The 24,305-nt window shown below is 39.2% G+C and overlaps 1 protein-coding gene and 1 long non-coding RNA gene across 53 annotated transcripts in view; one reads left to right on the forward strand and one right to left on the reverse strand.

Moving 5' to 3' along the window:
- Window positions 1-21,565, forward strand: part of LOC127000581 (sedoheptulokinase-like) — a 31,870-nt gene extending 10,305 nt beyond the window's left edge. For 2 of the 3 annotated variants that reach the window (XM_050864460.1, XM_050864462.1), the window contains exons 2-10: window positions 11,381-11,517; window positions 12,244-12,421; window positions 15,367-15,534; window positions 15,978-16,095; window positions 16,376-16,517; window positions 17,484-17,581; window positions 18,519-18,690; window positions 20,350-20,545; window positions 21,077-21,565. In XM_050864460.1, the coding sequence (XP_050720417.1) occupies window positions 11,382-11,517; window positions 12,244-12,421; window positions 15,367-15,534; window positions 15,978-16,095; window positions 16,376-16,517; window positions 17,484-17,581; window positions 18,519-18,690; window positions 20,350-20,545; window positions 21,077-21,269 (1,401 nt within the window). In that variant the 5' untranslated portion in view covers window position 11,381 and the 3' untranslated portion in view covers window positions 21,270-21,565. Of the gene's footprint in view, window positions 1-448; window positions 502-11,380; window positions 11,518-12,243; window positions 12,422-15,366; window positions 15,535-15,977; window positions 16,096-16,375; window positions 16,518-17,483; window positions 17,582-18,518; window positions 18,691-20,349; window positions 20,546-21,076 lie in introns of all 3 variants that reach the window. The other variant, XM_050864459.1, reaches the window with a different exon arrangement.
- On the reverse strand, window positions 1,071-11,374 carry LOC127000582 (uncharacterized). Of its 50 annotated transcripts, none has more exons than XR_007754313.1 (6): window positions 6,408-11,374; window positions 5,885-5,915; window positions 5,658-5,687; window positions 5,269-5,328; window positions 4,779-5,213; window positions 1,071-4,690 (listed from the first exon to the last, which is right to left on the reverse strand). It is a non-coding gene; the product is annotated as an uncharacterized LOC127000582 (long non-coding RNA). The 50 variants fall into 50 exon arrangements; XR_007754305.1 differs by lacking the exons at window positions 5,658-5,687; window positions 5,885-5,915 and adding exons at window positions 6,059-6,147; window positions 6,202-6,230; XR_007754298.1 differs by lacking the exons at window positions 5,658-5,687; window positions 5,885-5,915 and adding exons at window positions 5,382-5,411; window positions 6,059-6,118 and having other exon boundaries at window positions 6,349-11,374.
- Window positions 21,566-24,305: the final 2,740 nt, after the last annotated feature.

The following is a 24,305-nucleotide window of genomic DNA, read 5'->3' on the forward strand; positions in this document are numbered from 1 at the left end:
CCTACACGTTGATATATTATTTTTAGATTGTGTCAAGTGTTCTTTCAAGTTAGGTATTAGTGTATTTCCCTGATTTTTTTTGTTACTTTCTCTCAATCAGTGTGTGAGAAAGTATTCATTTTGTTCCTTATTTGGTATTCAGTAACACTGCAGCATAACTATTTATTTTATTTGACTATTTTCTTGACCATTATTTTTCACGGCTATTATTTTTAACCTTCCAGCTAGTGTATATCTCCTATTGAGTGACTTTATTATTTTCCTTAACTTGCATTCCACATCTTCCAGGCAGTACGTATTTCCAATTGACTGACTTATTTTGCATTGCATTACACTTCCTTTATATCTTCCATTAACCAAGTCTCCCGTGCTGTAAAAACAAAACAAAAAGTCGTCTTACCCTCCTTTACACAACAAAAGCAAAAAAACATTGTGTCGCCCTTTCCAGCCGGACACGGTCGCCACCATGTCTACCCTCACCGCCAACCGCTATGACCGCCGGTTAGCGCAGGGAGACCGCACCCCATGCACAGGAACAACCAGCAACACCCTAATCAGCCCACATGTCTCCCGCACCATGGCTGGCCCCCATCGACTAATATCCGCTAATTTACTAACTCCTCGCCCGGCCTGTTTGCGCTAACTTAACCAAGCAGAGAGGGATGGGGTGACGTCTCTGCCTGGCCTGCCCCATGCGCTGCGCCTCTTAAGTTCATGCTCACAAATCCACCTGCAGAGAGTGAACTAATGATCTATGTGTGTGTGTGTGTGTTTGTGTTTGATCTCTCTCTTGTGTTTTTATGTCTGTCGTGTTTTTCGTTTTTCCTTGTCATGCGTTTGTGTGTTCGTACTACCCCCCTCCCCTCGCCTTGCCTCTCTATATTTTTTCAGTGCTTTGCGTAGTGATCTTATTTTATTTATCTTTTTAATTACTGTCTTTATACCTCTTCTTGCCCTTTTTCTCTTCCCTTATACCCATCCTGCCTGTTTTCTTTCTCTTTCTTTTTCTTCTGTTTCTCCTTCTTTCTTCTAAATTTCCTTGTCTTCCTTTTTTTTCTTTCTCCTGTTAATTTTTATGTGTCTGTGTATGTTTGCTAATTTTTTATGCTTTCTATTTCATATCCTCATCCGTAAAATATATTCACTTTCTCGTAATCTAATTTTTTGTCCTGCTACCCCACCTTTCACATATATTTGCCGTCGGTGTCTTCTTCTCCCTCTCCCTCTCCCTCTCCCTTATGTCTTATGTTTCTTGTTTATCCAGTTTTCCTTCTTTTTACTTCTTTCCCCTCTCTTCCTTCTTATGTTTTATTTCTCCCTCTCTCTCTCCTTTATGTCTTATGTGTTTCTTGTTTATCCAGTTTTCCTTCTTTTTACTTCTTTCCCCTCTCTTCCTCCTTATGTTTTATTTCTCTCTCTCTCTCTCCCTTATGTCTTATGTGTTTCTTGTTTATCCAGTTTTCCTTCTTTTTACTTCTTTCCCCTCTCTTCTACCTTATGTTTTATTTCTCTCTCTCTCTCCCTTATGTCTTATGTGTTTCTTGTTTATCCAGTTTTCCTTCTTTTTACTTCTTTCCCCTCTCTTCCTTCTTATGCTTTATTTCTCCCTCCCTCTCCTTTATGTCTTATGTGTTTCTTGTTTATCCAGTTTTCCTTCTTTTTACTTCTTTTCCCTCTCTTCCTCATGTTTTTTCCTCCCTCTCCCTCTCTCCCTTGTTTATCCACCTTTCATGTTTGTTTACTCTCGTTTTCTTTCTTTTTTGTATGCTAATTATTCATGTTTTCTCTTTCTCTCTTTTTTTACTGAGTTATTTTATCTATCCACTTTTTTTTTTCTATTCCCTTGCTTTCTTTTCTCTTACTCGTTATTTTTTCTTCCCTTGTTTGCCCACCTTGCTTATTTGTTTACTCCTCTTATTCATTTTTTTCTCTTGTTTATGGACTTTGCTTTCTCTATTACTATTATTTTTTTTCTTCCTCCTCTCTCTCTCTCTCTCTCTCTCTCTCTCTCTCTCTCTCTCTCTCTCTCTCTCTCTCTCTCTCTCTCTCTCTCTCTCTCTCTCTCTCTCTCTCTCTCTCTCTCTCTCTCTCTCTCTCTCTCTTTTGTTTACCCATCTTGTATATTTGTTTACTCTTGTTTTCCCTAATTTTCTTGTCTTATGTTTTTCTTGTTTATCCAGTTTTCTTTCTTTTTTCCTTCTTTTCCTTTCCTTATTTAGTGTAATATTTTTTTCTTTCCCCCTCTCTCTCTTGTTTACCCATCTTGCATATTTGTTTACTCTTGATTTTCTTGTCTTATGTGTTTCTTGTTTATCCAGTTTTCCTTCTTTTTTCCTTTCCTTAGTGTAATATTTTTTTTCTTTCCCTCTCTCTCTCTCTCTCTCCTGTTTACCCATCTTGTATATTTGTTTACTCTTGTTTTTCCTAATTTTCTTGTCTTATGTTTTTCTTGTTTATCCAGTTTTCTTTCTTTTTTCCTTCTTTTCCTTTTCTTGTTTAGTGTTATGATTTTTTCTCTTCCTCTCTCTCTTTTGTTTACCCATCTTGTATATTTGTTTACTCTTGTTTTCCCTAATTTTCTTGTCTTATGTGTTTCTTGTTTATCCAGTTTTCCTTATTTTTTCCTTCTTTTCCTTTCCTTATTTAGTGTAATATTTTTTTCTTTCCCTCTCTCTCTCTCCTGTTTACCCATCTTGTATATTTGTTTACTCTTGTTTTCCCTAATTTTCTTGTCCTATGTGTTTCTTGTTTATCCAGTTTTTTTTTTTTTTTTTCCTTTTCCTTTTCTTGTTTAGTGTTATGATTTTTTCTCTTCCTCTCTCTTGTTTACCCATCTTGTATATTTGTTTACTCTTGTTTTCCCTAATTTTCTCGTCTTATGTTTTTCTTGTTTATCCAGTTTTCCTTCTTTTCCTTTCCTTATTTAGTGTTATATTTTTTCTCTCCCTCTTTCTCTCTTGTTTACCCATCTTGTATATTTGTTTACTCTTGTTTTCCCTAATTTTCTTGTCTTATGTTTTTCTTGTTTATCCAGTTTTCTTTCTTCTTTTCCTTTTCTTGTTTAGTGTTATGATTTTTTCTCTTCCTCTCTCTTGTTTACCCATCTTGTATATTTGTTTACTCTTGTTTTCCCTAATTTTCTTGTCCTATGTGTTTCTTGTTTATCCAGTTTTCCTTCTTTTTTCCTTCTTTTCCTTTTCTTGTTTAGTGTTATGATTTTTTCTCTTCCTCTCTCTCTTTTGTTTACCCATCTTGCATATTTGTTTACTCTTGTTTTCCCTATTTTTCTTGTCTTATACGTATCTTGTTTGCCCACTATTCTTCCTTTTTTTCTTCTTCTCTTCCCCTACTTCCTTTGTTTTCTCCCTCCCTCCTTTGTTTACCCAGCTTCCATGTTTGTTTACTCTCATTTCCCCTTTTTTTCTTGTATGCTAATTGTTTGTTCACCTTATCCTTCTCTTTTCTTCTCTTCCTTTACTCTGTAGTGTCACTGAGACTCTTGTATTCATCCCTCTCCTATTATTTTATTTCTCCTCTAAAAATGCCGTGATATTCTACGACGTTTATACATTTTATTTGTTGTCCTTATTGTGCTCATGTTGTCCCCTTTTTTTCTCTCCTTTCTTACCTTCTTTTTATTTTTTCTTGCATCCATAATCAGTATCTTGTGGCTTTACTCCATTTTTTGAGGCACTTTTTTAGCGAATGTGATTTTTGTGCACTTTGGTTTAGCATGCTGTGATTTTCCTTACTAATATCCTTCCTTTTCCTCCATTAATCCTGCCCTTACCTCCATTAATCCTGCCTTTTCCTCCATTAATCCTGCTCTTTCCTCTATGAATCCTCCCTTTTTCCAGTTTTTAGAATGAGGATAATATGGTCCCCTTTTCCAAGCATTGAGACTCGAGGAAGATTAACTAACTTCTTTATATTACATTTCACGACGGAAGATCTTTTTCAACCCTCTTCTACTTTCATCTGTGTAAAAGATTATCTGTTCTACCAGCCTGCGTATTTCTCTCCGTCTTATTATTATTTCTCAAAAGCTCGTCCTTGGGTGAAAAGTTGTTAAATCTTTCCTAGGCTTGGTTTTAGATGGTTTCCAGTTCTGGTGTCATGCAGTTTTCACATGTTACGGTTCCTGCTCTCTCAAAACATCCCAGATATTTCCCATTCCCAGCATACTTACACAAGCGATTCACAACATGTTTCTTCCTCCCACTCTGAACTCGTGTTTCTTCAAAGTCAGACTGTGAAGCAACTTATTTATAGCTTTTTCCACACATTTTTTCCACCTATATGATCCAGAAAGCAGACGGCAAATTGTTAGCTAAGGCATATATAGATGTGATACCTTTTGAAAACATTCTCTGCCGCATTCCTTCATTTTCAGTCGCTTATTCGTAGCTTTCTCATCCTGCATTTGTTTCACTTTTTCCATTGTTTCTTGTTTTGTCCTTGTCTTTACTGTCGTCTATACTGTATAAGAATAATGAATCTAGTCTTTTATGCTGAATGAGAATAATGACTCTAGTCTCCTAAAACCTAAATCTTAAAACAAAAAAATAATGGCTAATCTCCTAAAACCTAAAAAAAAAATGACTAGTCTCCTAAAACCTAGATCTTAAAATGAAAAAAATATTGACTAATCTCCTAAAACCTAAAAAAATAATGCCTAGTCTCCTAAAACCTAAAAAAATTATGACTAATCTCCTAAAATCTAAAAAATAATGACTAATCTTCTAAAACCTAAAAAATAATGGCTAATCTCCTAAAACCTAAAAAAATTATGACTAATCTCCTAAAACCTAAAAAATAATGACTAGTCTCCTAAAACCTAAAAAAATAATGACTAATCTCCTAAAACCTAAAAAATGATGACTAATCTCCTAAAACCTAAAAAAATAATGACTAATCTCCTAAAACCTAAAAAAATAATGACTAATCTCCTAAAACCTAAAAAATAATGACTAGTCTCCTAAAACCTAAAAAATAATGACTAATCTCCTAAAACCTAAAAAATAATGACTAGTCTCCTAAAACCTAAAAAATAGTGACTAGTCTCCTAAAACCTAAAAAATAATGACTAGTCTCCTAAAACCTAAAAAATAATGACTAATCTAAAACCTAAAAATAATGACTAGTCTCCTAAAACCTAAAAATAATGACTAGTCTCCTAAAACCTAAAAAAATTATGACTAGTCTCCTAAAACCTAAAAAAATAATGACTTGTCTCCTAAAACCTAAAAATAATGACTAGTCTAAAACCTAAAAAAATAATGACTAGTCTCCTAAAACCTAAAAAAATAATGACTAGTCTCCTAAAACCTAAAAATAATGACTAGTCTCCTAAAACCTAAAAATAATGACTAGTCTAAAACCTAAAAAAATAATGACTAGTCTCCTAAAACCTAAAAATAATGACTAGTCTCCTAAAACCTAAAAATAATGACTAGTCTAAAACCTAAAAAAATAATGACTAGTCTCCTAAAACCTAAAAATAATGACTAGTCTAAAACCTAAAAAAATAATGACTAGTCTCCTAAAACCTAAAAATAATGACTAGTCTCCTAAAACCTAAAAATAATGACTAGTCTAAAACCTAAAAAAATAATGACTAGTCTCCTAAAACCTAAAAATAATGACTAGTCTAAAACCTAAAAAAATAATGACTAATCTCCTAAAACCTAAAAAAATAATGAGTAGTCTCCTAAAACCTAAAAATAATGACTAAGCTCCTAAAACCTAAAAAATTAATGACTAATCTCCTAAAACCTAAAAAATTAATGACTAATCTAAAACCTAAAAAATAATGACTAATCTCCTAAAACCTAAAAAAATGACTAATCTCCTAAAACCTAAAAAATAATGACTAATCTAAAACCTAAAAAAAATAATGACTGATCTCCTAAAACCTAAAAAATAATGACTGATCTAAAACCTAAAAAATAATGACTAATCTCCTAAAACCTAAAAAAATAATGACTAATCTCCTAAAACCTAAAAAATAATGACTAATCTCCTAAAACCTAAAAAAATATGACTAATCTCCTAAAACCTAAAAAAATAATGACTAGTCTCCTAAAACCTAAAAAAATAATGACTAGTCTCCTAAAACCTAAAAAATAATGACTAGTCTCCTAAAACCTAAAAAATAATGACTAATCTAAAACTTAAAAAAAATAATGACTGATCTAAAACCTAAAAAATAATGACTAATCTCCTAAAACCTAAAAAAAGTATGACTAGTCTCCTAAAACCTAAAAAATATAATGACTAATCCTAAAACCTAAAAAAATAATGACTAGTCTCCTAAAACCTAAAAAATAATGACTAGTCTCCTAAAACCTAAAAAAATAATGACTAGTCTCCTAAAACCTAAAAAATAATGACTAGTCTCCTAAAACCTAAAAAAAGTATGACTAGTCTCCTAAAACCTAAAAAAAATAATGACATCTCCTAAAACCTAAAAAAAATATGACTAATCTCCTAAAACCTAAAAAATAATGACTAATCTCCTAAAACCTAAGTCTTAAAATGAACAAATCTAGTCTCCCATACTGAATAAAAGAAACAACTATTCACTTCCATTCCCTTCCTCTTGACTGTCAATTTCTCTCCGGCTTTGGCATGTTTTGGCAACTAACCTGCCTCGTTTTTGTGTCTCGTTCCTATCTTTCTTTTTTTCTTGTTTTGCCTTTGTCGAGTCTCCCATGCGACCTTAATCTCCATCTCATTCTTAATCATGTCTTGCTTTTCATCTTCATCTGTTTTCTTTATTTGTAGGCATGTCATGTTCCGTTTATTTTACTTTATTCTTTCTTCCTTGTCTTGTCTATTCTCTAAAACTGTATAAAAATAAGGAATCTAGTCTTCTATGCTTTATAAAAATTAATCTAGTCTTCTTTTCTGCGTAGAACAATGAAGATCCCATTACACACACCTCATGACAACATTGCCAGATAGTCGTACTCTGCCTCTTATGTTTGCTGATATCCGACCCCAAAACTGCCTTCATATATGGTTATTGTTTAAATGGTTAATTATTGGTGCTTCTTGCCAACCATTATGGGCCAGAAACCAGTAAATAAGCGGCTCTGATTACGATAATCTGGCAACAGCCTCATGATTGCTGGCTCGCGCATGCTCTGGCTACTAACCTTGGCCATGAGCTCCGTCTCTATGCATCCACCACCAACCCTCCACCTCCCCACACCCACCCCACCCACACTGCCACCCACACTACCCTCACATGATCCGAGTGGGTGGGTGGGTGGTTAGGTTGCACTATTTGTATGTAACTGCAACCATGATAGGGAATGAGTTGTTTAAGAGAGAGAGAGAGAGAGAGAGAGAGAGAGATTTACATAAATATTCAGCCCACACAAACCCTGTGAGCGTAAACCCTTGTGAAATCATATTAAATTTCATGTCACCAAGACTTTGCACTTCTACTTTTAGTGAATATCAAGTTGAAGGAATTGGCAGTCGAGCTTGTTTTTTAAATGAGAGAGAGAGAGAGAGAGAGAGAGAGAGAGAATGAGGATATTAAATTTTATGATGTTTGAATAGGGAGATGGTGCACAAAATCATCCTGTCTCTAAAAATAAAATAGAAAGAGAGAGAGAGAGAGAGAGAGAGAGAGAGAGAGAGAACAGTGCATGTATACTTGATCTCTTTGATATGTTGTAATGTGTTGTTTCCTTTGTTGGTTCATGTATTTATCAGTACGCAACCTTGATACAAGCCTGATTGATGTACCGCATTTTCCTTGTTGATTGTTGTTCATTTGTTTGTCTGTCATGTTGTCTGCCACATATATTGGGTATCAGTTCAATTATTTTTTGTTTTATTTATCCATCAAATTGTATGAAGTGATGACATTAGGGGAAGTTATTATATTTTAGTTATTTCTTTTAGGTTCTTTGTAAAATCGGTTCCTTTGAGTTGTGTAGTCAGTGAAGGATAGCTTATGTTACACCTGACTTGGCAAACTAAATAAACTTGATGAATATGTAAGAGAGGAAGAATTTCAAGGTTTATCAAGTCTAATTTATCAAAGACTCCAAAACTGAAATACTCAAAATATCTTAGTTCCTTCAGATAACCTAAGCTCTATTCATACAACTACATTTCAACTTTGATCTTTGAAGACTCCAAAACTGAAATACTCAAAATATCTTAGTTCCTTCAGATAACTTAAGCTCTTTTCATACAATTACATTTCGACTTTGATCTCTGAAAACTCCAAAACTGAAATAATCAAAATATCTTGGTTCCTTCAGATAACTTAAGCTCTATTCATACAATTACATTTCGACTTTGATCTCTGAAAACTCCAAAACTGAAATACTCAAAATATCAGTTCCTTCAGATATGTTAATGAGCCTAAGCTCTATTCATACAACTGCATTTTGACTTTGATCTTTGAAGTTCAGAAATACTAAAAAGAATATATTGAGGTTTTTACTTTGAATCCGTATAAATGGCTAAGAACAGAAAGATGGAAGTGCAATGATACTCTACACTTCCACTTTACTCGCTGAAGATGTGAATATAATACAAGCTTAAAATTTAAACACTGTAGATAAATACAGGAATGGCACTTAACTAACTGAGCTGTTAAAAATGGAACCTTGTGTAATAATTGGACAACTGAGATGAAGCAACTCTGTTTATATGAGTCTCCCCTCATTATGCATTTGGGCACCAGTGTATGTTTGACCATCTATATCCACCATTCTAATTACTATTCATATCGGAAATTAATATACCCCAAAAATATTCAGCTGAGGTATGAAATTTTGCAGTGTTGTCAAAGTAAAGTGTTCCCAGTCTTTAATTTTGGCCATACAAGAAAATGTTAGGCCCCTTTTACACTTGCGGGCAAGGCCTGCGTCCATGCTTATAACGTGGATCCGCGTCAACTTATGATTGATGTTTTCTATGGAACCTTTCACACACCGCGGACGTCACCTGCGTGTGGGCGAAATTCAACGCGGGCCCCCCTTGGGTCATCTGCGGGCCCGCGTCCGTGCATAGCAGCAAAGGGTACAGTGTTCAATGTGTGTTTTCACACGGCGCGGGCGATGCCTGCGGCCCACACATCTCTCCGAATAAAACTCTTTCAGCATCCAGGTTGATTTCAATGTGATTTGTTGTGCATTCATTTTCCTGTTTCACTTTTTATTTTTAACTTTATTTATGGGAAGAATTTTGATGCTCTTCTCCCTCGTGTTTACTTCCTCATCTTCCCTCTCCATTCTCTCCTTTTTTCCCATTTTCTTTTTTTACTTTGCCATCTATCTTAATTGTTGGTCTCTCATTTTATTAATTTTATTCCTTTATCTCCCTTCCTTCTCCAGCTCTATTTTTGTCCCTCCTTTCCTCCAGATGACCTTGCTTTCCTTGGCTTTCATTTCATTTTCCTGTCTTCTGCCTCCTTCCACCTTCGTGCGGGTGGTGGGCAGTTTTCACCCGCGCCGTCTGAAAGGATATGCGGGAAGGCCTGCGTCTGCTTTATAAGCATGGATGCGGGCCTCGCCCGCAAGTGTGAAAGGGGCCTTAATCTGCAAGTTTCTTTCAAAACTTCACTAGTGTTTTGGGACATTTTTATTCCCTTTTTGCATAAATCTGGAGACTTTATTTTATTATTAATCACGAGAATTTTTATTTATGAACCTTTACTTTCATTTGGGCTAGTTTATTGTTATACATCAGACCAATTATTCAGAGTCATTTTATTTTCCTGCTATAAGTTTGATGGTTTTAGTTTTCTTTCTGGTATGAGTTGTAACTGGAATGGTGGAAAGAAGTTGATGAATGTGCCTTTGCTCCGTTGGCCTGAGGATTCATGACTACCCTTGTTCTGTTGGCCTGAGGATTCATGACTACCCTTGTTCTGTTGGCCTGATTCGTGGCGTGTGCTGCCGTGAAGTGTGACATTACTGCTCCGTGCTGACTGTGATGCATGTGTGTGTCATTTCTGTCCCTCGTAGCACAGCACTTGGATCGATGTGGGGTGTGCATCTTGCGGTTATCTTCACGTCTGGCTTCATTGCATGGTTTTGATTATGAGTGCGCTTGTGGAAGATTGATTTTGAATGCCTTGATTGGTTTCTTAATACATGGTTGAGCATTAAAAGTGAGCATGATTTATTTGTGTTATTTTGGGCATGATGGACTTACTCTCATTTGTGGTATATTTATTGACTCCATTATTGTTACTCCATTATTAATAACTAACTTAAGGGGCTATTACACTGGGCAAATTTTCCGTGGATCTTCAGTCAAACCACGATTTCCGCTGGCGTGGTTCTTAGATTTCCGTGGTTTTCTGACGTGTCCACGATCTTCCAAAGCTACGGTAGATTTCACGGAAGGACGACGGTATTACTCACCATCATCATCAGCAGCAATAACAAGAAACAAATGAGAACCACGCTAGCGGAAATCGTGGTTTGACTGAAGATCCACGGAAAATTTGCCCAGTGTAATAGCCCCTTTATTATTACTATTATTATCACTGGACATTAAATGATGACTTGTTCTCAGCTGTGATATATTTAATCACTCCTTTATCATTACTTCATTATTATTAACCAACTACATATTATTAATTTTTCATTATTATTACTATACTTTCAATAGTGACTTGTTCTCAGTTGTTATGTAATCATTCACTCTGTTATTTCTGTGGTTCATACTGCCATGTTCCTATCAATTTCCAGACTCACAAAGGACAGAGAAGAAGTATTATCAATCATTGTTATTCTCTCAATAGTTTTTCCTTTTTCCTCTTTAACTTCCATGAACAGATTGTGCTCACTTTCATGCTCAACTTCTTATTCTTTTTATTAATCGCATGGGTGGTCGTAATAGGGTCAGTTTTAACCCGGTAGCAGCGGGGATCATGTTTCTTAATGGTCCCTCTAAGCAAGAAAAATGAGAAAAAATCATCACTCACACAAACCATTTCATAATATATATCGAAGCATTTGTGATCAGTTGATGCATCATCTGTTTTGGGGGATTTAAATCATGGCACAAATTTGGCCCGTCGCTGCTACCAGGTTAAACAGTGGAGAGTTTTCTATTAAAGTAACATTAATTTTGTTGAATAAATATATTAAAAACAGCTGTATAGGATGAATGTGGAGCTCAAGTAAAGTATATAGTTAACATTCCCTGGTGCTAATGCTGAAAGTACTATCTAAAAATAATCAATTAAAATGTTTAACAGCTTGAAATCACTATTATGGCCTTGCTCTAGCACTGAGTTTAATGCTTAACTCTACATATAAATATTAAGTCATGTGCAGAACACTGTTGATAGATGAGCTTTATCCTAACATTAATGGTGGCTGTGGTGGGCGGGTAGAATGAGTTCCAGTCAGTGTGTGTTGGGCATCGATATCGGCACCACCTCCGTCAAGTGCTGCCTGGTGGACGTCAGCACCAAGGAGGTCGTGTCCAGCCAGAAGAAGGACACCTGCTCCGATGTGCCGAGTGAGCTGGGTGAGTGTGGAGGCTTTGGCTGTGTGGGATAAGTAAGGTTAGGTTAGTGTGTGTGCTTATGTGTCTTTATACACCTAGTTGTGTAATTGATTCAACCCCTTAGAAAAGTTGTGTTCAAAAGTAAACCCACTAACTATTTTAAAAAGTAAACCCACTAACTATTTTAAAAAGTAAACCCACTAACTATTTTAAAAAGTAAACCCACTAACTATTTTAAAAAGTAAACCCACTAACTATTTTAAAAAGTAAACCCACTAACTATTTTAAAAAGTAAACCCACTAACTATTTTAAAAAGTAAACCCACTAACTATTTTAGAAAGTAAACCCACTAACTATTTTAAAAAGTAAACCCACTAACTATTTTAAAAAGTAATCCCACTAACTATTTTAAAAAGTAAACCACTAAAAACAAAGAACTAAAAAGAGTTAATCTACTAAAACTAAAAAAAATATATGCTGAAAAACTATAAAAAAAAAACTAAGCTAAATTTTATAAGATTAACTGACTAAAAGGATAAAAAAAAACTGTAAAATCAAATCAAATGAAAAATGTGGGAACTTTAAAAATAAAACCACTAAACCTAACTTGAAAAAAAATGTAAAAAAAAAAAAAAAAATCCTGCAAGTGCTTTTTGTTTGTATTTATTTTTCCCTTGAGCTGCTTCCTTTACTCTAAAATAATAATAACAACAATAATAATGACTCGTGCACACCCTCACCACCAGGGACGGGGGGCAACAAGCAGGACGTGCCCCGCATCCTGTCAGCCCTTCAGATGTGCGTCTCTCGGCTGCCGCGGGAGATGCTGAGGAAGGTGGTGCGGGTGGGCGTGTGTGGCCAGATGCACGGCTGTATGTTGTGGAAGCAGGGCGCCGCGTGGGAGCAGAAGCCAGACACGGACAGGTGGGTGTTTTATCTCTTCTTCTGCTTCTTCTTCTTCTTCTTGTTTAACCTGGTAGCAGCGACGGGGCAAATTTGTGGCTTTACCGTGTAGCAGCGACGGGCCAAATTTGTGGCTTTACCGTGTAGCAGCGATGGGCCAAATTTGTGGCTTTACCGTGTAGCAGCGATGGGCCAAATTTGTGGCTTTACCGTGTAGCAGCGATGGGCCAAATTTGTGGCTTTACCATGTAGCAGCGATGGGCCAAATTTGTGGCTTTACCATGTAGCAGCGATGGGCCAAATTTGTGGCTTTACCATGTAGCAGCGATAGGCCAAATTTGTGGCTTTACCGTGTAGCAGCGATGGGCCAAATTTGTGGCTTTACCATGTAGCAGCGATGGGCCAAATTTGTGGCTTTACCATGTAGCAGCGATGGGCCAAATTTGTGGCTTTACCATGTAGCAGCGATGGGCCAAATTTGTGGCTTTACCATGTAGCAGCGACGGGCCAAATTTGTGGCTTTACCGTGTAGCAGCGATGGGCCAAATTTGTGGCTTTACCATGTAGCAGCGATAGGCCAAATTTTTGCCATAATATAAGCCCCCCAAAATAGATGATACATAAACTGATCACAAATGCATTGATAGATATTATGAAATGGCTTGCGTGAGTGATGATTTTTTCTCATTATTCTCGCTTAGAGGGGCCTTTAAGAAACATGATCCCCGCTGCTACCGAATTAATGTTCATACTTTCCCTAATGTGGTTCATCCCAAAGCTAATGACATAGAAAGGAGTTTGCCCATTTACTCTGCTTAAGTTGATTTACTCATTTTAGTTCATAGTGTTACAGTAGGTTTACTTTTTCTTAGGAGCTTCATGGATTCACGTTTTGTTTAATTTTTACTTTTTTACTTTTTTAATGGATATTTGGATTTTTGTTCTTTAGTTTGTTTTTAATGGATTTACTTTTTTATAGAATTACTTTTTAGAATTTAGTTTCCAACGAGATATATTAAAAATTTTCGTAGTTTTACTTTTTAAGGTGTCTTGTATCGGTCCCGAAGCTAATGACGTTTCAAATAAATGTGTCCAGCTGTTAAAATAGTTCAAGTTTATTATTTTTTTTCATAGTTTCATATTTTTCAAGGTGTGCACTGTGAATTTTTCCCTGTATTTTTGGCAAGGGAGCTAGAACACTTGTCAGTAATAAAAGTTAGCCAGAAATAATGAGGCATTTAATGATTAATGTACAGTAACTTTCTTTGAGGTGCTAATAAGGATCCCAGGATAGTCTTCAGTAAATTAATCTTACTAAAACTCATGTTAATATCAGCTAATATTCACTATGCAACAAAGGCTCCTGGTGGGAGTGGTCTGTCAAGCAGCATCAGTGGTGTTTAATTTTCCTTGGTGTTGGCTTCAGAGGTAATTTCCCCATCAGCGTGAGGTCAGGCTGTGCTGGGCTTGCTGGCGAAGGTATTGTTCCTCACTGGGTTGGTTACTAGCTGTGTGCCCAACATGCCTGTGTGCCAGCCCCTTCAGTAAGCCCAGGCCAGAGGCAGCACACTAACAGGCTTACTCATCAGATGTTATTTCTCACTGGGTTGGCTAACACTGGTTGGCTAACATTCCCCTGTTCTGGAATTCTCGCTAACCCCAGACAAAAAACTCTACACTAATCAGCATCACATTTCTGTCACAAGCTGTTAAGTTTGATTGCTAACCCCGGCACTTGGACAAGTGTTTGAACTCTTTGTTTGTGTGATGAAGACTTCAGGCTGTATTACATTTTTTGTTAGTGGAGTTGCTTCAAGGCAAGGATTAACACCTTCACTATGGCTGGGCCAAAACAGCGCCCCGTGCCGTATCCAAGATCGCCGTGCGCTCCAAATTTCAAATGTCGCTATTGAATATAACAAGTTTTCAGCCATAAACTCAACATAATCATCATGTATTATAAATGAAAACATGCAGAATTAAATGGTGCACATGAAGAAACATAAATTGATTGATGGTTTTGAGATGTAAGCATAAATATAGAGATAAAATAACTTATATATATATTGGGTAAAGCACGCCAGGACGCGGTATGCGCGTCCTCGGATTGGTACAGGGCACTCAAGGACGCAGTATACGCATCCTTGTGTTGAAGGGGTTAAGAGCTGCAAACTCAACCCTGCTGAAGCTTTATTAACAAAGGAATTGGTCAATCAAAAGAGTTTCCTTTAATAAACCAACAAACAGAGCTTATTTTTTTGTAGGTACTACATAACTTATATCAGAATCTCGTGTAACCACTCCAACACAGTCATAAGCACAACCTTTTATGCCTCCACAGTGTTCATCATGAAAGGTCCCAATGCACATTTAATTAACCCGTCCGCTGTGATTGGCACGGATTTGGCTTTCACTGGCAGCCTGGTAACATATACTCCCAGGTCTTTCTCTGCCTCTGTGGTGGATAGTGGAGTGTTTCCCATGTGGTATTGGTGTATATGCTGGATATCCCCTCCCAAGGTGCGGAACTTTACATTTTTCTTCATTGAACTGTAGCAGCCACTTTTTGTTCCATTCCTGTAGCTTGGTGATGTCTTCTTGTAGGAAATCCGCACTCAAGGGGTTAACCCGGTCGCAGCAACGGGGCAAATCTGTGGCATTACCGTGTAACAGCAACGGGCCAAATTTGTGGCTTTACCGTGTAACAGCGATGGGCCAAATTTGTGCCATGATATAAACCCCCCTAAATATATGATACATAATGTGATCACAAATGCTTTGATATATATTATGAAATGGTTTGTGTGAGGGGTGATTCTTTCTCATTTTTCTCGCTTGGGGGGACCATTAAGAAACATGATCCCTGCTGCTACCGGGTTAATAATATTTGAGTACAGTAAAAGTCCATTCAGCCAACAACAGTGATAAGCATGACATCGTTCCTCACCCGTGCCTGGCGTCCTCAGGTTCGCCATCAATGAGGTGAGCAACCTGTACACGTGGCAGGACAGCCGCTGCACCCAGGACTTCCTCTCCTCCCTGCCGGTGCCGGAGTCCCACATCGCCATCTCCTCGGGCTACGGCTGCCCCACGCTGCTCTGGTTCTCAAAACACAAACCCGAAAAGCTCACCAGGTTAGTGTCTTGCTGCCCCTCCATCTAGAGCTTCAGGGTGTTGTTTTGAGTGAGTCCATTCTTTTTTTGTCTTTGTTCATCTCTCTCTCTCTCTCTCTCTCTCTCTCTCTCTCTCTCTCTCTCTCTCTCTCTGCCCATGCTCTCCCTTTTTGTCCAGCCTCTCCATTTTTTGTTCATTCTTCCATTTTTGTTTACTCTCTTATCTTTGTCTATTATCCCTCTTTGTCCATTCTCTCTATCTTGTCACAGACTTCATGCCCTGTGGACTAGTCTTATCTCCTTATAACTACATCATTTCCTAACTTTCTTTTGCAGGTGCTGGAGTCACTGATTATTCTTATTTTTGTTATTATGTTCCTGGTATCAGTATTATTATTATTATTAGTAGTAGTAGTATCAGTAGTAGTAGTTCTATTCATTGTTATTTTTTCTTCCATGTGAAGGTTCAACCGAGCCGGGACCATCCACGACTTCTTTGTGTGCATGCTGTGTGACCTTGACCACCCTGTTATGTCATTACAAAACGCTGCCTCCTGGGGGTTCCTCAACACTGAGACCAAGGTGTGTGTGTGTTTGTATATGTGTGTGTGCATGTGCGTTAATTCGTGCATGGGTGCGTGCATACATGTTATACCCTTGGTGTCTCCTATATCCTAAGAAAAAAGTACTATAGTCACTGCCAGCTAACTCATCTCCTAAGTCCTCATTCCCCCTTTACCCCTCAACCCTCACTAACTACGGCGTTGAGGTCAAATCTGACTTCTTTTTGCGTGAATTAAAAGTAACATGATGTAATATGCTGTAATTCCTCCCTTCGTGAGTGCCTCCGTCCCCTCAACAGGAGTGGAACACAGAGATGCTGGAGAGTGCCGGGCTGCCCTTGGACTTCCTGCCGAGTGTGGTGGACTCAGGGCAGGAGGCGGGCAAGCTGAAGGCCCACTGGTACGGCATCCCTGCTGGCACCCCTGTCCTGGCATCCTTAGGTGAGTGCCAGTGTTAAAAGCAATGTCAGGAGGAAGGGAAACTGTTCTCATCATAAATTTCAATAGGACATAAGGGGAAGAACACTGAGGGCGGTATTATAAAACACTTTCAATTCTCACATCAGTTATTTCTAAAGGTCGAAAAGGGGCTCAATCGGGTTCTTATAAGTGTTCTATCAGGTTCACGGCACAGAGGAAGGGCCAAACTACCACCAGGGTCATAAAATTATCCCTGAAAATGACCCTAACACCTATGAAAGCCTTGTCAAATATGTGAACTTGGGTGCCAAACTCTTTAGTAATACGACCCTAAGCTTGAAAAATATAAAGTAAGGGGGAAGGGCAGTAAGCTTGAAGAATATAATGTAAGGGAAAAGACACTAAACTTGAGGAATATAATGTACAGGGAAGGACACTAAGCTTGGAAAATATAATGTATAGTGAATAAATAACTTAAATATTTTACTCTAACATCAGAGACACAATGAAGATAGAAGGTTAAATAAGATGAGTGAAGGGTTTGGGTTTGAGTGAAAAGGAAACAATGAAATGGGAAGATGACAAAAATGAAGAGAGAAAGATAAAAATGGATAAAGATGGAGAGAGAATGGATGCTAAATTATGTCTGGTGATGTTATGAAAATTAATACAGAAAATTTGACACTATGTTATTCATCTTCCTCTCTGTCTCTCATCCTTTGAAAATTAGATAAACAATGTCAATACTCCCTACAATCTGATTTTACACCTCAAATTAACATGGCCTGGGACTGCATAATAACAGGTGTTGGTGGGATTGACGGCACCATCTAGTAGGGATATTTGTTGCTGCTTATGTTTTTTGCCCTTGAGCTGCCTCCCTCCCTTGCTGTAAAAAAAAGAGTAAAAAAAGAAAAAAGTATTAGCTTACCTGTGAATGTGAGAATGTTTGTGTTACCTTTCTTCCATCTCCGTCCCGGGCTGTAGGTGATCTGCAGTGCTCAGTGCTCCCTCTGCTCTCCGAGAACACACAGGCTATCATCAACATCTCCACCTCGGCCCAGATGTGCTTCAAGATGCCTCAGGTGCGTGTGTGTGTTTGTGTGGGTGTGTTGTACTTATGCTCTTAGAATCAACATTGCGAAATTCGGTAAAAATATATCATACAGCCAGTCAGTGCTATTGTACAGAGTCAATCCTCTTTTTTTTTTTTTTTTTTTTTTTTTACTGCATTTCTCGCCTTACCTTTCCTACCTTTTTCTTCCCTCTTCCTTTCCTTTTCTCTCTTCATTCCTAATTAAAGATTCTCCCACTTCCCACCCTCTCTCCCACTTTTAACCCGGTAGCTGCAGGGATCATGTTTCTTAAAGGCCCCTGTAAGCGAGAAAAATTAGAAAAAATCATCACTCACGCAAACCATTTCATAATATATATCAACGCATTTGCGATCAGTTTATCAATCATCTATTTTGGGGGGTTTATATACCTGATGGCAAAAATTTGGTTCATCGCTGGTACACGGTAAAGCCACAAATTTGGCCCGTCTCTGGTACACGGTAAAGCCACAAATTTGACCCGTTGCTGGTACACGGTAAAGCCACAAATTTGGCCCGTTGCTGGTACACAGTAAAGCCACAAATTTGGCCCGTTGCTGGTACACGGTAAAGCCACAAATTTGGCCCGTCTCTGGTACACGGTAAAGCCACAAATTTGGCCCGTCTCTGGTACACGGTAAAGCCACAAATTTGGTCCGTCGCTGCTACCGGGTTAAACTCTTACTCCCCCCACTACAACCCTCCACTTTGTTTATTATTTCTCCCTCTCTGTTTTCTCTCCCCCTCTTTGTCCATTCTCTCCATCTTTATCCTTTCTTCCCACTTTGCCACTCCCATTTCACCCCTCAACTCCTCTCCCAACCCATCACCCATCTCATTGCGGCGCCAAGATGAACACTCAAATAATCAATCAATCACCCACCTCCCCATTCCCCATCCTAACCCTCTCTCATTGGTTCACTTCCAGGACTTCAAGCCTGCCCACCACCCGCCCAGCACCCCCTCGCCCATTGAGTACTTCCCGTTCTTCCGCTCCTACCTCGCCGTCGCCGCCTCGCTCAACGGTGGGAACGCTTTGGCCGCCTTCGTCAGGATGCTGCAGCAGTGGAGTCTTGACCTCGGCTCCTCGGTCCCTCAGTGTGAGTCTTGGTCTTGGGTTTTCACTCACATGCTTCACCTCAATCTGTTGTGTCCTAACGTTCTCTGTTTTTTATCCTCCTGAGCCTTTGTCTTCCTTTCTTTGGGGATTTTCAGAGACGTATTAGAGAGAGAAAATTTGTAAGAGGGAATATGAATACACAGGAGTAGTATATAGAGTAAAAAGGTGTGTCGATCAATGATGCCAGATAGTCGTACTCAGCCAATTATATTTCCCGATTTCCTACCCCCAAACTGTCTTCTGGGCTCCAATAACGAAACTCATTTATAGTTATCGTTAAAAGAGTTAGATCCCGACGTTTCTTGGCAATAGTTAGGCGTCAGAAACTGGTAAATACTATGCTCTGAGTACGACAATCTGGCAACGGTGGTGTCGATATCCCTCTGTAGGTAGATAGAGGGATTGGGAATTCTTAGAGAAGTATTAGAATGAGAAAATTTGTAAGAGGTATGAAAACAAAGTAGTAGCATGTATGTAGATTAAAGGGATATGATATGCCTCTGTAGGTCGGTAGAGGGACTGGGAATTCTCAGAGAAGTATTAGAATGATAAAATTTGTAAGAGGAAATATGAAAACAAAGTAGTAGCATGTATGTAGATTAAAGGGATATGATATGCCTCTGTAGGTTGGTAGAGGGACTGGGAATTCTTAGAGAAGTATTAGAATGAGAAAATTTGTAAGAGGTATGAAAACAAAGTAGTATTATGTATATAGAGTAAAAGGATGTGATGATATCCCTCTGTAGGTCGGTAGAGGGACTGGGAATTCTTAGAGAAGTATTAGAATGAGAAAAGTTGTAAGTGGGAAAATGAATGCAAAGTAATATGTATGTAGAGCAGAGGGCAGAAGACCACCAGGAAGGCCAAGGAAGACGTGGAGAAGGGTGGTGGAGGAAGATATGAGGCTGAACATCATGGAAGAAATGGCTGTGACCGGCAACAGTGGAGGAGGCTCATACCCCATCCAACCCCACCATAGGGAATAAATGGATGTTAAACGATGATGATGATGATGATGATGATGATTAAAAGTGTGTGACTATATCCTCTGTAAGTAGATAGAGGGACTGAATAGGTCATGCTGTACATTAACACCATTGCTGCCTCTTTGTGAGTGAAAAAAACACATTATTGGAGAAGGCTTCGTTTTACAACTCGCTGACTGTAAAAAAGACTCGTTCACTTCCCCGTTACGTGTATATTATTGGCCGGTCCACAAGCAAGCCAAGCATCATCTCCAGTTTAAGGTGCAAGATGCTGGCTAAGGTTGGGTCTTGTTGGTGGTTGCTGAACTGGCGTATTTAGGGTTTGTTTTCTAAGTTAAGCAGAGGTGTAATGACTGCTTAATATATAGTGTGTCCTTATATAAAAGTGTTGATCATAGAGTCTTGACAATGCCTTCCTTCATCTGTATTTCCTCCTGCCTACGACTTGAACTCTTTCTAGACGCCTCTCCACCCAAAACACCTCTTTAGGACTTGCATTCTATTTTATTTTGCTGGAGCGGTGTCTGACAGGCTTTTTTTTTTTTTTTTTTTTTTTTTTTTTTTCTGTTGGTTTTGTTTAATGCCTTTGAGCTGCCTCCATTGCAGTGAAAAAAAAAAAAAAAAAATCTAACCAACCCTTCCTTCCTCCACAGCAAAGATATGGCAGCGAATCCTTGAGCTTGGGGCGGACGCAGCGAGTGAGTCAAGTCTGATGGTTGAACCGACCCTGTTTGGTGAGCGCCACAACCCGCTGCAGACCGCCTCGGTGGCCAACGCTGACCTCGGCAACCTGTCCCTGGGCAAGGTGACGCGGGCGCTGTGCAAGGGAGTCATCACCAACATGCACAGGTAAGACGGGCGGCCACTCCCCCCATGAGGCAAGTGGTAAGTGTAAGTTAGCTATTCATCAAGTGGAAATGTGCCCTTCCCAGCAGCTCATAAGGTAGCTATTCATCAAGTAGAAATGTGCCCTTCCCAGCAGCTCCTGTTTGCCCTGTACAACTAGGCACACTACAAATAGGCGCACACACAAACACACACACACAGAATGGAAGTAAATAACAAAGAGTTACTACTAAAAGAAGAAATTACCACCAGGAACACAAGAGGACATAGTAAAAAATTGAGGAAGGGAAGATACTTGAGAGACATAAAAAAATATAGCTTCCCGCAAAGAAATAAAGAGGTTTGGAACAGACTAAGTGAGGATGTAGTATCGGCGAGGAGTGTGCAAAGCTTTAAGGAAAAGTTGGATAAATATAGATACGGAGACGGGACCACACGAGCGTACACCCCAGGCCCTGTAAAACTATAACTAGGTAAATACAACTAGGTAGGTAAATACACAGGACCTCCCCAACAAGCGTAACTCTCTTCCAGCATGATGCCACGTTCCATGCTTGAGGAAAACGGCATCACAAGTATCATCGGAGGCGGCTCAGCCCTCGCCCGCAACCCTATACTTCTGAAGGAGCTGGAGATTGCATACGAGTTGCCCGTTTCCCTCGACTCTCGGGGCGACGCTGCGTATGGGTCTGCTCTAGCGGCTATCAATGCTGGGTCTGCAGACTAGGCAACGGCACCTCCCTAACCTAACCTAACCTAACCTAACCTAACGGAACCTAACCTAACCTCTCCTTCTTACTTTGAAATGAATGTTACTAGATCTACGCTGCTGTTCTTTGTGTGTGTGTGTGTGTGTGTGTGTGTGTTTGGGCTGTGTATGAAGTGCCTTTGTTGAATATCCAGTTTGACTTTTTTCTTTTTTTTGCAGAGGCTGTTAAGTGTTTGATAGTGTGATGAGAGAGAGAGAGAGAGAGAGAGAGAGAGAGAGAGAGTAATCATTAACTCACAAAAGAAAAAAGCCAGCATGCACTATAAGAAACGTCTACTGTATTAACTTCAGGAAACACACAAACACATCTCCAGGAAAAACGAACATCAAACTGAGGCAACACAAACACAACACAACACATGAGGTCACTTGGAGAAAGGCGAAAAGCACTTGGGTGTAGGTAATGCATTAAGGGGATCCTACATTACTGAGTGGGATATTGGGTGTTAGGATTAGGACAGCAGGAAAGAGAAGGATGTGAAGGAATACGGGGAGTCCTCAATATTCAGTGGGATGTTGGGTGTTAGGATTAGGACAGCAGGAAAGAGAAGGATGGGAAGGAATACGGGGAGTCCTCAATATTCAGTGGGGTGTTGGGTGTTAGGATTGGGACAGCAGGAAGAAGGACGGGAAATGGTTTTGCTTGTCCCCTATCACCCATACTCACAAATTTGTTTACTGAGACAACAGGAACTTAGGGGTAGGAGCAGTTGATGAAGGTTAGAGTTATCACCAAAAAAATCACTGCCTCTATTTCCAAGCCTACCATTGAAACTGTAGGGTGCAGGTCAGTGGGATTAAGCTTGCATGTTGGAGAAGTGGGATATTTAGGGAATGGAGAGGGTGGGAAGAGGCATAACCCATCACCACTACTTCAAGGCTATTGTATCAGGGCATTAGGAGGCTCAAGGTAGGGACGGTTGATAGAGGGAAGCAAGTAGAGTTGAACAATGTACACAATGCACCTCTACTTCAAGGCTTGTGTATCAGGGCATTAGGAGATTCAAGGTAGGGACAATTGACAGAGGTAAGCAAGTATACTAGTCAAACAATATACATAACGCACCTCTGCTTCCAAACTCGTACTAGGGAAGTGGGAAGTCTAGCATAAAGGGACAGTTGATACGAGGGAAGCAAATAGAGGTTAACAACACACAACACACCTCAGTACATACCAGATCGCAATAGACTAGCAACGCACCTCTGCTTCCAAACTCGTACTAGGGAAGTGGGAAGTCTAGGGTAAAGGGACAGTTGATAGAGGTAAGCGAGTAGAGTTCAACAATATACCCAACACACCTCAGTACTGTATCGCAATAGACTAGCATTCACTTTGCTGTCACATCTTCACAAATATAAACTAAATAGCAGATGGGAGACGGCACACATTTCTTGTCACTACTATATATAAAGGCTTGCAGTTAGGTGGTGAGTGTGTAGTTTTATGACCCTGGTGGTAGTTTGATCCTTCTTCTGTACCATAAATGTGAAATAACACTTACGAGGACCTGATCAATCTCCATTTCGGCCTTTGGAAATAATTGATGTGAGAGGCGGAAGTGTCTTGAGAATACCAAGATATCGTACACCACCCATGACCTCTGTTTCCCGAGCTACTATACAAGAGGGAGGGAGTTTTTAGGGACAAAGAAGATGGTTTAAGAGCTACACATACGAGGAATCATGAGGCCACAACACACTACTGGGAAGATCATATACTCAACACAAAGATATCGTACACCAGCCATGACCTCTGTTTCCGAGATACTATACAAGGAGGAGTGAATTTTTAGGGACAAAGAAGATGGCTTAAGAGCTACACATACGAGAAATCATAAGGCCACAACACACTGCTGGGAAGATCATATACTCAACACAAAGATATCGTACACCACCCATGACCTCCCTTTTCCGAGCTACTATACAAGGGGAAGTGAGTTTTTAGGGACAAAGAAGATGGTTTAAGAGCTACACATACGAGGAATCATAAGGCCACAACACACTGCTGGGAAGATCATATACTCAACACAAAGATATCGTACACCACCCATGACCTCTCTTTCCGAGCTACTATACAAGAGGGAGGGAGTTTTTAGGGACAAAGAAGATGGCTTAAGAGCTACACATACGAGGAATCATATGACCACAACACACTACTGGGAAGACCTTATACTCAACACAAAGATATCGTACACCACCCATGACCTCTCTTTCCTAGCTACTATACAAGAGGGAGGGAGTTTTTAGGGACAAAGAAGATGGCTTAAGAGCTACACATACGAGGAATCATAAGGCCACAACACACTGCTGGGGAGATCATATACTCAACACAAAGATATCGTACACCTCCCATGACCTCTCTTTTCCGAGCTACTATACAAGGAGGAGTGAATTTTTAGGGACAAGGAAGATGGTTTAAGAGCTACACATACGAGGAATCATAAGGCCACAACACACTGCTGGGAAGACCTTATACTCAACACAAAGATATCGTACACCACCCATGACCTCTCTTTTCCGAGCTGTTATACAAGGGGGAGTGAGTTTTTAGGGACAAAGAAGATGGCTTAAGAGCTACACATACGAGGAATCATATGACCACAACACACTGCTGGGAAGACCTTATACTCAACACAATCTAAGCAATACCTACTGCCATACATGTTTCACTGCAATAACCGTGAAGTAGCTATAAGGATTTGAGTTGTCTTACCTGTAGGCACAACAGTAAGAGGGTCACAGTGAACAGATATGACGATGCCTGTTGACTGTGTAGTATTAGGGGTCACAAGAATGGGATAAGCGTATGTTGTGGCATTTCAGAGCTCAATACATGTGTTTGCTTGTGTGTTTATGTATATGTGTGTGTGTGTGTGTGTTTATGTGTGGAGGTGATGCCAGATATTGTGTGGTAGCATAAGTGTTTCCATGTGCTTTGCTGTTAAGGTTTTGAGCCTCGCAAGTCTTTGTTCTCTTTACATAAGCTTTGAAAAT

This window comes from Eriocheir sinensis, chromosome 19, assembly GCF_024679095.1.
Source record: "Eriocheir sinensis breed Jianghai 21 chromosome 19, ASM2467909v1, whole genome shotgun sequence".
NCBI classification, from domain to species: Eukaryota; Metazoa; Arthropoda; class Malacostraca; order Decapoda; family Varunidae; genus Eriocheir; species Eriocheir sinensis.